General features: G+C 50.3%; 1 protein-coding gene across 1 annotated transcript in view; it reads left to right on the top strand.

The window, feature by feature from the left end:
- The window catches only part of Obscn (obscurin, cytoskeletal calmodulin and titin-interacting RhoGEF), a 138,335-nt gene that overhangs the window by 59,788 nt on the left and 65,300 nt on the right, over positions 1–13,247 (top strand). The window contains 12 exon segments of the mRNA XM_035448275.1: positions 534–806; positions 1,485–1,751; positions 1,922–2,188; positions 5,499–5,771; positions 6,206–6,472; positions 7,253–7,519; positions 7,616–7,879; positions 8,191–8,454; positions 11,193–11,456; positions 11,762–11,980; positions 12,531–12,794; positions 13,160–13,247. Of these exon segments, the coding sequence (XP_035304166.1) occupies positions 534–806; positions 1,485–1,751; positions 1,922–2,188; positions 5,499–5,771; positions 6,206–6,472; positions 7,253–7,519; positions 7,616–7,879; positions 8,191–8,454; positions 11,193–11,456; positions 11,762–11,980; positions 12,531–12,794; positions 13,160–13,247 (2,977 nt within the window).

The following is a 13,247-nucleotide window of genomic DNA, read 5'->3' as shown; positions in this document are numbered from 1 at the left end:
AGTCCCTAGGTTCATAGTTGCTGTCCCACTCAGCACTGTTATTTTAAAGAGGTAGGTCCCTTTGAACACACCTCTCTCAGCTACCCACTGTCCAGCCACCCACTGTCCTGACTCAGGCTTGGAGGAGACGGGTTGGCAGCCTGTTCATTCTCTGTGAGAGCCTTATGGGAATGGAGCACAGTGAGATATTCATAGGACTAAACTTGCTGTCTCTGGAAGGGGTCACGTATGGGCTCCCTGTCCCTCCTCCTGGTGTCACAAGATGGTTAGAGATGTGAAGGAACCTCCTCCTCCTCCTAACCACCTTGATTGTAGCTCATAGATGTCAATCGTGCAAAGACTAGGCCATGCCAGATCAAAGCTAGGATTTTGGTGACGATTTGGTGATGGCACTCTTTGTCATCAGGTGTGGAGCTGGGGACAGTGGGAAACTGGGCCCTGCAGTGTAGCCCGATTGCCTGGCATGGGATACTACTGTTCCCTGAGGTTGACATCAATGGTCTGACTGGTGACCTGTTTCTTATGTCCCACAGATCTGCATGTGGGCATCACCAAGAGGTTAAAGACAGTGGAGGTGCTGGAGGGAGAGAGCTGCAGCTTTGAGTGTGTCTTGTCCCGCGAGAGTGACAGTGACCCAGCAGTGTGGACAGTCGGCGGGAAGACAGTGGGTAGTTCTGGCCACTTTCGGGCCACTCGCCAGGGCCGCAAATACACTCTGACAGTCAAAGACGCTGTGCTCAGTGATGCCGGGGAGGTGGTCTTCTCAGTGATGGGACTCACATCCAAGGCCTCGCTCATCATCAGAGGTGGGTGTTGTGTCTGGGGGCCCCGGGCCTGACATGTGAACTGGGGCACTGTGGAGCTGCTTCTAGGGACTGTCTACCCTTCATGGTGGGGACCCAATATATTTGTTGGGGTCCTGGGTGAAATTTCCATTATTGAAGGGAGTCATATTCCTGTCTGAGCATCTGAATTTCTAGAGCAAGCCGAGAATTCTGGTCTCTTACCCATGGGCTGACTGCTCTCAGTGTAGGTAGCTTACTCAGCCAATATGACACTTAAAGCTGAGGTCAGGGAGGCTGGGAAGTAGCCTCTGATGTCTTGAAGCTTGTGTTTCTGCCTCACACACTTGGTGCTCAGGGTGGATCTGCACAGGGACCAGCCAAGCTGTGGTCATACCCTTGTATGAGCCTTGGATGAAGTGCCCTAATAGCCTGTAATTCCTAGGTCTCAATGTCAGAGTGATTGCTTTTAGCACTTCAAAGTCTTGAGCTGCTAGGAGTCTAAGGTCCCAGGAGTCAAGAGCTATAGGTTCTGTGGTTTTGATTTCTAGAGACTGCATGTTCCCAAATGCCTGTCTGTCTTCATCCTGGTCATGGCTGAGGCTATTTCTGAGGGGTTGTTGCAGTGGCTATGTGGCCAAGGCCACAGCTGGTTCTGTGGCCAAGGGTGTGCCTCATGGGAACCATCTCTACTTATTTCAGAGAGGCCAGTGGAGATCACGAAGCCCTTGGAGGACCAGCGGACTATGCTTGGAGAACATGTGACGCTAAGCTGTGAGCTGTCTAGGGCTGGTGCCTCTGTGCGCTGGCTGAAAGATGGGAAAGCCATCAGAAAGAGTCAGAAGTATGACCTGCTCAGCGAAGGCACACGGGCTGTGCTGGTTGTCCGAAAGGCCTCACTCAAGGATTCTGGAGAATATACTTGTGAGACAGAAGCTTCTAAAAGCACTGCCAAGATCCTTGTGGAAGGTAAGCACATGACCCTATCAGTCTCCCCTGCAGCATGGCCTGGAGCTACCTCCAGGACCTCTGTGGAGGTACCCACTCAGGTCAGCCTGTGTGCTCAGGTTGCGGGGACAGAGCCTGGATGGTGAGAGGAGCTTTATGCCCCATCCCTGCCTGGTTTGTCCCTTACCTAGAAATGGCAAACCGCTTCACGGAGGAGCTGGCTGACCTGCAGGTGGAAGAGAAGGGCACAGCTGTGTTCATGTGCAAGACAGAGCACCCAGCATCTGTCGTGACATGGCGCAAGGGCCTCCTGGAGCTGCGTGCCTCAGGGAAGCATGCCCCCAGCCAGGATGGCTTGACCCTGAAGCTCACCATCAATGCCCTGGAGAGGACAGACAGTGACACCTACACTTGTGACATTGGCCAAGCCCGGACCCAGGCCCGGCTCCTCGTCCATGGTGAGGCAGCCCTTACTTGCATGCTGCTTTTGGCTCCTTAGTGGGTGCTTTGGTCTGCTTTATCTGAAGTAGACTCTGGAGGCTCAAAAGTGGTTAGTCATCAGGACTCTGCTTGTTCTAGACCAGCCCAGCTTCAGTTTCTCTATGTCTCTAAGTTTCTCTAAGGGAAGAGCAGATCACCTGGGCACCTCAGGCTTCCCTAGTGTGACCTTGTGTGAAGGAGCTGATAGACTGCCTTCATTTACATAGTGGGTGCTTTCTGTGTGTTCTCACAGCATCCAGGCCTGTGCTGAGTCCCAGGATATGTGCTCTGTGTGCTTGCACACATGGTGTGTTAGTCAGTTATTGCAGAGGGACAACTTACCATGCTGCTTGGCAACTAAGGAGCCTCATGTGTTCTTAGTGGAGAACAGACTATCAGTGTGACCATTATTTATAGTGTCAGTTTAGAAAGTCTGGAGACAATTGTTAAAGAACAGTCAGCCTATTGGGAATGAAAGGCATTGGACTGAAAACCCAGGGTGCATCTCAGAGCAAGGAAGCAGAGAGAGAGAGGGACAGGCTGGCACGAGCTGCTTGGATACAGAGCTCAGCATTCCTGCAGACATGGGGCAGGAGCCCCATGTCTGTGGTTGGTGGGGGTGTTTCTGCTAGGCAGATGTCTGTCCAGGGTATCTGTTCTGCGTTGCTGCAGAGCTCAAGAAGGTCAAAGGCAAACTTTGATACGATCTGTGCATATGAACAAGACATGGGAAGCATGAGGGGTATGTGGAACAAGAGGGGATCTCTTTATGGCCCCCCAAAAAAGTGTTTGTGTGTGCCAGGCAGGGTTTTGCCCGGTTTGACAGGAATGATCTCAGCTTGTTACTGTTTTGTTTGTTATTTGTTTTCTCTATTTGTTCTCACTTGTGAAGCGCCATTCCCCTCCAATATGCAGCATGAGAGCTGTTGTCCTCTCAGGTTTGTAGAGAGGGAAAATGGTGACAGCCTGGTTAATAGGGATGTGTCATGGTATCAGAACAGAGATGACCCTGGCCCTCCAACCACAGCCTTCACTCGGCTCTACAATACTGGGGTGGAGTCTGGGATAGCATTTAGTAGAAACCCCTCCTGAAGTCTGTCTTCAGGGAATAACGTTGAGAAGCCTCAGCATTGATGATTAGAAGTAACTAAGTCTATCCCCCTATATTTTCAAGTTCTGCACCTTCAGATTTAGCATCTTATTAATCAAAAACATGCAGAAAAAGAAATTGTGTGGCTAGCGAGATGTCCCAGTTGTCAAAGCACTTGCTGTGCCAGCAAGCACATGGACTCAAGTTTGAATGCCCTAGAGCCCAAGGAAATGCAGGTGCTTGGGAAAGAGGAGACATAGATCTCAGAGCAACCTGGCTATCAAGACTGGTCATATAAGTGAGCTCTGGGCTTGACTGAGAGACTCTGCCTCACTGAATTAGATGGAAGAGCTATTAGGAAGCTTCCTGACGTCAACATGGAGCATCTACATGTGTGTGCACATGCACAAATATGTGCTTCCACACATGCAAACATGCATGCACACACATGCATACTGTACACACAAATGGGAAGGAAAAGAAAATATGGCTGTGATGAACAAAGGCTTTCTTCGTTGTCACTGTTCCCTGAACATACAGTGTAATATTCCACTGAGTACTTCCATTGTATTGGCTAGTAAAAACCAGTTATTAAAAGTGGACCAACAGATTATGCAGAGTACAAATACTTCACCATTTTTTTTTTACATGGAACTTGAGTGCCCTCAGATTTTGGTATCTGTAGGAATCCCCACGAACTCTCCATTAAGACTATAGGAGGTAGAGGTAGGAGGAGCAGAAGTTCAAGATCATAGCAAGTTCAGGGCTAGCTTTGGGTACATGAGACTGTCTGAAAAAAAAAGAAGGCAGTAAAAGTAAAAAGTAAAAGGCAGACCTTAAGTGTAAACCGTCCAGAAGCCTGTGGGTAGAATAAACCATTTTTTTTTGTGTGTGACAGCCTACTGATCAGAGTCCTTTCTCTCTGTGCCATCCAGTATTGGGGTCTTTGGAGTGGAGTCCTGCCTCCAAGGTGTTTGCGGGTGCAATTGTGTGTATGCAGGATCCATGTCTAGTTACCATTCTCCTCCTCCTTCTGAGACAGGGTTTCTCTGTATAGCCCTGGCTGTCCTGGAACTCACTCTGTAGACCAGGCTGGCCTCAAACTCAGAGATCAGCTGGCTTCTGCTTCCCAAGTGCTGGGATTAAAGGTGTGTGCCACCAACACCCAGCAATTTTACCATTTTTAATTTAACAACAACAAAATATTTCTAGGAATTTACATATTCTGTCACATGCATGTATGTCCAGATGCGAGTATATTCGTGTGAGTGTAGGTACCCCAGGAGGCTTGAAGCCTTGTATTCTCTGGAGCTAGAGTTACAGATGGTTGTGAGCCATCTGATGTAGGTGCTAGAAATTGAACTTGGGTCTTGTGGAAGAGCAGCACATGTTTTTAAACATGAAGCTACCCCTCCAGCATTCAATTTAAAATTTAATGTAGGCATGATTCTTTGTATTACTTTAATCTATTCAGTTAATACATATTTGTATCTATCTGTGAGACAAAGTGTGATAATTGGATATGTGTTGATCAGGCTACCAGGCAATTCCATAGTTGAGTTGTCATCATTTCTGTATGTTGTGAGACTTTAAACTCTCCCTCGAGGTCTTTGAAATATAAGCGAGCTAAGCCAGGCACAGGGAGGCACACACCTCAAATTTGTCATGTTTGTGGATGCTGAAAACTCCATTTCACAGAACCAGAGAGGAGAATGAAAGGGACTAGACAGACAGTGAGGGAACAGGAAGGCTGGAGTCGGTTGAGTCTGTAGCAGAGTGGCTAACTGACGCTGCTTTTACATCCACCATTCATCTGTCAATGTGAGGTTGACTGCAGTATGAATTGTGTTGTGCTATGGTGACATTGCTGGTGTAAGCGGTTTTGGGAGCGGGCAGCCTATCTGTTGGCAAGCCCAGCTCAGTACAAAAGGCAGGAGAGATTATATGAGCTTCAGTCGGCTGTGGCCCCTCTACCATCTTAGCAAAAGGATGTCAGAGGGGGATGTAGGTTTGGGGCTCAGAGGCCAACCTACAAAGTACTGTATGACTCAGATCTGATTTTGAGTCTCATTGGCAAGGGATGAAGTAGATTACGTGCTTATGGCCCCACCCAGGGTCTTGGACGAGTTGTTTATCTTGGCTGCTAGACAAGCCTGGTCCTAGTCTGCGGGAGCTCTGATGTGACTTTTGCCTAGCAGGCCAGAAAGTGCGCATTACCGAGGACCTAGAGGACACTGCTGTCCAGGAGGGCTCCTCTGCCCAGTTCTGCTGCCGTATCTCCCCTGCTGACTACAGCCCCGTGCACTGGTTCCTGGATAAGACCCCCCTGCACAGCAATGAGCTGAACGAGATCACTGTCCAGCCTGGAGGCTACCATGTGCTCACCCTGCGGCAGCTGGCACTCAAGGATTCAGGCACTGTCTACTTCGAGGCGGGTGATCAGCGGACCTCAGCTGCCCTGCGGGTGACTGGTGGGTTTTGTGTCTAAGGGCTATCCATGATGGGGACACTACATGGCCTAGAGGAGCCTTGAAGAGCTCTACCTGGTGCACAGTGTGGTCCTGGGGCTCATGGAGAGGCAAGATTAGATGTCAATGGCAAGGGGGTCTCTCATCCCAGGAAGGTAGCCAGTGGCATGGGGGGGGTCTCTCATCTCTATGAGTTGGTTCAGAAGACTGAATTGGGTTCTTTCATAATTAATTTCTGAATTCAGAACTTGTGGATGATGTGATATGTGTTGTCTTCCCCCAGAATGGGAACTACACAGAACCTGCCTTTCTGTCTGTCTGTCTCCTGCCTGAGGGCAACAGACAGACACTGATTCAGGCATTGCATGGTCCATTGTGTTAGTCCTCTCATAGAGGTATCGCAGTCCCAAGTAACTTTGCCTTTCTCTATCCTCCAGAGAAACCAAGCGTCTTCTCTCAGCCACTCACCGATGTTACAGTCACAGAAGGCGAGGACTTAACTCTTGTCTGTGAAACCACCACATTGGATAGCTCTGTACGCTGGACCAAAGATGGGAAGACATTGAGGCCATCTGCACGATGCCAGCTGAGCTATGAAGGCTGTCGGGCCCAGCTGGTCATCATTGGTACCACCCCACAAGATGGTGGGCGATACAAATGTGAGGTTGGCGGCACTTCCAGCAGCTCCATCGTCAGGGTCCATGGTGAGTGAGGGTGCCAGGTGGCCATGTTTGGGGTAATAGACATATGTCCACAGGAGGCAGGGGCCCCTGGAGCAGCTTCTGGTTGCTTTCCTTTGCTCCCTGCTTGCTGTATAGGGCACTTGGCTTCCTTGTGTCTCAGGGTCTCTACTGCCCCAGTAGTCTCCCACCCTCTTGGTCTCCTGAGCCCTGCTTGTGGCTCATTCCTGACTTGGCTTTGGTAGACCCCATGGAGTCCTTCTTCTTGCCTGTGGCTTGCCTGGACTGCCCTAAACTAGCAGTACAGGCAGGCAGTTTGTACAACAGGAGTCTTTTGTCCACCTGCTGTGTGGAAGAGAAGTAAATCACAGTTGACTGGCCTCCTAGGGTCTGTCTCCTTGACTTTCAGATGCCACCTTCTTTGTGACTCCAGGTGCTTATTCCTCTCTGCTGGTGTCCTAGTTAAGGATACCAATCCGATGAAATAAGGGCTCACTCCAACAACCTTATTCTGTGTCTTTGAAGTCCACACTGCCAAACAATCATATTCTGAGACCCCTAGTTATAGCTTCAACATCTGAATTTTTGGGGGGACACAGTTCTGACTATAATGCTTTGCCTTTAATCTGGTCCATGCCCACCTTTCCACTTATATACCTTTAGGCCCATCTTTCCCAGATGTCTTTGGGTCCTTACCACTGGCATTCAATATTTGAGTTGTCCCACACCCTGTAGCTGCTTCCCCTTCTGGAACTCAGGTGGGGTCCTCCTCCAGGAGGCTGAACTGAATCTGCCTGTTCATAGCTCGGCCAGTGCGGTTCAGGGAGTCCCTGAAGGATGTGGAGGTGCCAGAGGGCAGGGCTGCCACTCTACGCTGTGTGCTCTCATCCGTGGCTGCACCTGTGGAGTGGCGTCGTGGAGAAGACATTCTGAAGTCCAGCAGCAAGTATAGTCTGCGCCAAGAGGGTGCTGTGCTGGAGCTGGTCATCCGGGACCTGCAGCCCCAGGACAGTGGGCAGTATTCATGCTCCTTCGGGGACCAGGCAACCTCAGCCACACTCACAGTGAAAAGTGAGTGTGCCTGTCCATGCTGTGCTCAGGGTCCAATGGGAAACTCACCCCAGTGCAGGGGGATAACGAGGCATTTTGTATTTGTACCTGCTGCAGCCATGTCTGCCCAGTTCGTAGGAAAATTGAGAAACAAGGAGGCCACAGAAGGGACCATGGCCACACTGCGGTGTGAGCTGACCAAAGAGGCCCCCGTGGAATGGAGGAAGGGAACAGAGACCCTGAGAAATGGGGACAAATACAGCCTGAAGCAGGATGGAGCTGTTTGTGAACTGCAGATTTGTAGCCTGGTTGTGGCAGATGCAGGGGAGTACTTGTGTGTTTGTGGACAGGAGAGGACTTCAGCCACGCTGACTGTCAAGGGTAAGGACCACACGTGGTCATGTGGATCAGTGTTTTACCCGTGAGTTGCCGTGGTGCTATCTGTCCAGCTCCTCCAATGCTTTTTCTTCACGTATGTTCATCACACTGTGGCTCCCACCCTACTCCTTGAGCCATTGTGTGAACCAGGAAATACTAGCATCCTCAACTGGCTTCCCGCTCTTGAGCCCCGGTGGGTTCCTTCCCGTTGCTCTGCTGTAGTCTGTCTTGTTCCCCATCCTGTCCTATGTCATGTTTTTTTTCCACAACACTCTATAGCAGATCTGATGTTCCAATCTGTCTTGTTCTCCTAGCTCTGCCTGCCCACTTCATTGGAAGGCTCAAAAGCAAGGAGGTCACAGAAGGAGACACAACCATACTGCGGTGTGAGCTGAGCAAGGCTGCCCCTGTGGAGTGGAGGAAGGGAACAGAGACCCTGAGAGATGGGGACAGATACACCCTGAGACAGGATGGGGCTGTGTGCGAGCTGCAGATCTGCAGCCTGGCTACATCAGATTCTGGGGAGTACTTCTGCATATGTGGGCAGGAAAAGACCTCAGCCACACTGACCATCAGGGGTAAAGACCATGTGTGTTCCTGTGTGGGGGTGCCCCTGTGCATGGGTGGCTCTATTTCTGAGCGTCTTCTCCTACCCACATCTCCTGCTTGTCTGTCTCATCTTTACTCTGTTAGCTGGTATTTCTCCAACTTGTTGTATGGGGCCCACTTTAGACGCCAGAAAACAATGGGAATTAGGTCTTTCTTAACCCCTCAGGAGTGTCCTGGTTGAGATGAGTGTGTGTGTGTTGTGTGTGTGTGTGTGTGTGTGTGTGTGTGTGTGTGTGTGTGTGTGTGTGTAAACAACTATAAAGATGCAATTCTGGGTCCTGGGGACACACCAGGAAAAGAGGAAGGCAGGAAATAGAGGAATGACCCACACAGTAGGAATACAGGAAGGAAGGACAGCCTTGGCATGTGCCTGAATGTGAAGGTGAGCGTTCACCATGTTAAGTGTCAGGCAAGGTCAGGGGCCCACCCCTTAGGAGGCCCCACCTCATGTCAGTCAGGGTGGAGGTAAGTGTCCAACAAGTAGAAGTCAGATGGAGGTGAAGGCATCCTCCATGAGTATCAGGCAGAGGTGGGCACCTGATCCATGTGGAATAAGGTAGAGGTGAGGGCTTGTCCCATGGTGGTGAGGAGAGGTGAAGACAAGTCTGTGGGGGTGAGCTTGATGCTGTCCTCCCTGGGCTTTTCCTGGTCGGTTCTAGGTCTTCCCACTGGAGAAGGCCTTGATGATCTTGCCTCTGGCCACTCTGTGTGTTCTGTGTTGTACATGTAATGTCTGTGGCCCACTATTGTCCATGGCTACAGAGTGTAATGGTCTTTGTGCCTGTGTATCCCCCACAGTTGTGAACAGTACTTCACAGATAGAAACTTGGGGAGGGCATTACAGGGAGTAAGGTCACACTGTAGAGTGAACAGAGCAAAGTGCCTCCCTGGACATTAGGACATCAGAGACAGAGGCACTCACAGATTGAGGCAGACATGACATATGGAGCCCTGTAGCCTGGCTATGATGGATCCTGGGAGTCCTCATGTATGCATGGGCAGCAACAGACCTTCCTAGAGTGGCTGGTCTGCTGGACTTTGCTCCTTAGTCACACTTGTGTTCAGGGAACTAGAATTCCTGTCTAGGTGTGACCTAGTGATGAATCAGCTCTTTGTCAGGGGTCCTTGGAGAGCCCCGAGCACCTCTCTGCAGAGAGGCAGATGGGATGCACAGAAATTGTTGGAGGACCCTGGACATCTTAGAGAGTGAAGATGGAAAGAAATTCCTATAAATGTGAAGCCCTAGGTCTGGGCTCTGCTCTCATATGAAGAACTGGCTACTGAGGGCACTGAAGAGGAAGGTATGGTAAGGCCTGGCCATCTTTGTCCAGGCTGTGGCAGGTGACTCCTATCACCTTCACAAGCATTAGAAACATTTGAATAAAAACCAGCTGCCATGTGGATGGATCGGTGTCAAAACACAGAAGCCTGGTGCCATCATGCATTCAGATATTCCAAGAAATGACAGAAGGATGTACCCGAGGCTTGTGCCATGGCTGCAGAGTTAGAAAGAGATCATGGGAAAACATTCTCCCCTATTCCTATCCCCAGGACACACTGTTGATGGCTGAGGTGTAGAGGGTCCTGGCAACCAGCTGCTTTCAGGACTGTGTTTGTTCCAACAAGAACTAGGCATGATAGGTACCTTACCTGGGCCTTTCTGGAGTGCTGAGCTTTCAAAAGCTACCACTGGACCATAAAGTTCCGAGGATGCTCTGAGCCACTGCCATTTAAGACCTCCAAGCACACAGAGCTGGGTGTTCAAGAGTTCTCAGCCATGGCCTGGTAGCCAAGGGAAGACTCCGGCTTTGGCAAATGAGCCTGTTTGTCCCTCTTCTCTGTGATCACTTCCCACATGGCAGCCAAGGACAGGTGGCTCATGCCGCCGTTTGTTCAGTTGTGAATCTACCTCTGCTCTCTCACATTGGTTTGCCTGTGCCATGAAGATAGGGCCAAACAAAGAGCCCTGTGACCAACTACTCCAGGCTGACAGTTCCAGGAAGAGACTTGTGACTTCTTCCCATCCAGCCAAGCTGTTCCTTCTCCCCAGTCTTTTCTGAGAAGCAGGATTTGCTATGACTTTGGGGGGCAGATTCAGGCACCCTGTGTGCTCTCCCAGCATCCACTGGAGATGTTCACAACCATGGCACTCTGTGACCTAGCAGCCAAGCCATTGAGCATGGAGTTTGCGTGTGGGACAGGGTGGGCACAGAAGACTTGGGGCCAGGGATACTGCCATTGTAAATGCTTCTGTTGTCCAGGTCTTAGGCTCTCTCTCTAGACCTTATCTTGAGGTCCTCTGTGTCTTTGCTGCATCACCAGGGTCAGGCTGACCAGTCTATATGCTACCCCACCTGTGCTATTTCCCACTTGTGTTTGCACGTTTATTCCTTACAATCACCAAGATGTGTTGCGCTGTTGAGTGTCATGTCCCGTCTCCAGCATTCTGCAAGATCCTGATTATCTTTGTGTCGCTCCCAGCCCCACATGCCAAACTCATACACACACAGTCTGAGGCCTGTGGAAGCCATAGAGTGGACTGTGGCCATGAGGTGCACAGTCTAGACCAAGGGAAGTCCCACCCTCAGCTGTGCTTGGCATGCCCACTGTGTAGCCTGTGCACAGTCAGGCTTCTGTCCTCCCTGTAATCCACGCCTAGGGTCTTCCATGTTCTCAGAGAGTGTCTATGTGTTTCTGACCTCCCTAGCCCTTCCAGCTAAGTTCATAGATGGTCTGAAGAATGAAGAAGCCACAGAAGGAACCATGGCTACGCTGAGGTGTGAACTGAGCAAGGCAGCTTCTGTGACATGGAAGAAAGGAAGAAAGACCTTGCAGGATGGAGACAGATACAGCCTGAAGCAGGATGGAGCTGTGTGTAGGCTGCAAATCCATGGCCTGACCCTGGCGGATGCCGGGGAGTACTCATGTGTGTGTGGGCAGGAGAAGACTTCAGCCACGCTGACTGTCAGGGGTAAAGATGGGTGGCTTGTCTTTATGTTGTTCCCATCACTTCCTTCTGTCTTCATGTGTGGCACAGTTCCTGTGGTAGCCATCTCTCCTCTCACTGATGCCTTTGGATATTTTTCATTTACTCAAGCAGATCTTCCTCCCACTGGTGTCCCTCTCCAGCCACCTGCTTCTTTCCCCATGTGTATATGAGTTCGGTTGTTCACACTGTGGCTCTTGAGCAATGTGTGTGGTTCTTTGTGGGTTCCATGTCCATGCAGAGACCTCCAAAGAGTTTCATGTTCTCGGTGATTGTTTGACCCTTTCCAGGCCTTCCTGCCAAATTTATAGAAGACTTGAGAAGCCAAGAAGCCACAGAAGGGGCAACAGCCATATTAAGATGTGAACTGAGCAAGGCCACCCCTGTGGAGTGGAGGAAGGGGTCTGAGATCCTGAGAGCTGGGGACAGATACAGCCTGAGGCAGGATGGGACCATGTGTGAGCTGCAGATTCGTGACTTGGCCGTGATGGATACCGGGGAGTACTCATGTGTGTGCGGGCAGGAGAAGACCTCGGCCACACTGAATATTAGTGGTAAAGATGTGTGGCCAATTGGGTCTGTGTCGTGGTGTCTTTGGACATGCTGCTTATCTGGTTCATCCCATATTCTGTCCCTTTGTCTGTGTGTCACCTCCTTTTGTAACTGGAGAGAGTCCTAACATTTTGGGAAAGTGTATGAAACAGGAGAAAACAAATCCATAGCTGGCTTCCCTCCACCTTGTGCCACTATGAGCTAAGTACTACTTTTCTGGTAGATTCCATGTCCTGTTGTCATCCAGGCTGAGTCATATGTGCTATAGTGCTACAGAGAATGTGGCATGTTTGCGTGTTTCTGGCCCCTCTGACCGTCATGCCAGATCTATGGAAAGACCTGATATTAAGAGAACACATCTTAGGACATCAACTTCATGGCCTGTTCTCAGCAAAGCAGTACATGGCTTACCCTCAGCGGGGTTTGGGTCTTCTCTGTGCTGTTCATGTCTTCTCCCTTTCATGTGCTCTGAGCGTAAAAATCCCTGTGCTTTTCTGACATCCCTAGCCGTGCCCACCAAGTTCACAGAGTATCTGAGGAATGAAGAGGCCACAGAAGGGGACATGGCCATACTGAGGTGCCAGATGAGCAAAGCCACCCCAGTGGAGTGGAGGAAGGGAGAAAAGACCCTCAAAGATGGGGACAGATACAGCCTGAGGCAGGATGGAGCCTCATTTGAGCTGCAGATCCGTGGCCTGACTGTGGAAGATTCTGGGGAGTACTCATGCGTGTGTGGGCAGGAAAGGACTTCAGCCACACTGAGTGTCAAGGGTAAAGATCGTGTAAAGATCGTGTGTGACCACCGGAAGCAAGGCTTTCTGTCTCCATGTTATCTCGATGCTATGTCTGTTCTTCATATGTGACACAGCTCCTATAGTGACCCTGTGACCATCTGTCCTATAACGAGTCATCTGGGTATCTCTATCTTCCCTTTCCCAGGTCTAGGAAATATTTTCATGTTTATGTCTAACCCTCTCTATACATCTCCAGGTTCTTGTTTCCTCCCAGTCTGTTCCCTGATTCATTGTTCCTGCCAAATCCTTTGCCAGAATGTGTGTCTCCTTGTGAATTCCATGTTCTGTACAGCGTGTCCTTCAAAGAATCCCATATTCTCAGTGACTGCTTGGTCATTTCAGCGCTGCCCACAAGATTCATAGAGGATTTGAGAAGCCAAGAGGCCACGGAAGGCACCATGGTCACACTGAGGTGCCAGATGAGCAAGGC

Source organism: Cricetulus griseus, chromosome 7 (assembly GCF_003668045.3).
Source record: "Cricetulus griseus strain 17A/GY chromosome 7, alternate assembly CriGri-PICRH-1.0, whole genome shotgun sequence".
Taxonomy (NCBI): domain Eukaryota; kingdom Metazoa; phylum Chordata; class Mammalia; order Rodentia; family Cricetidae; genus Cricetulus; species Cricetulus griseus.
Note: the sequence above shows the minus strand (reverse complement) of the source record. Positions and strands in the feature narration are given on the sequence as shown.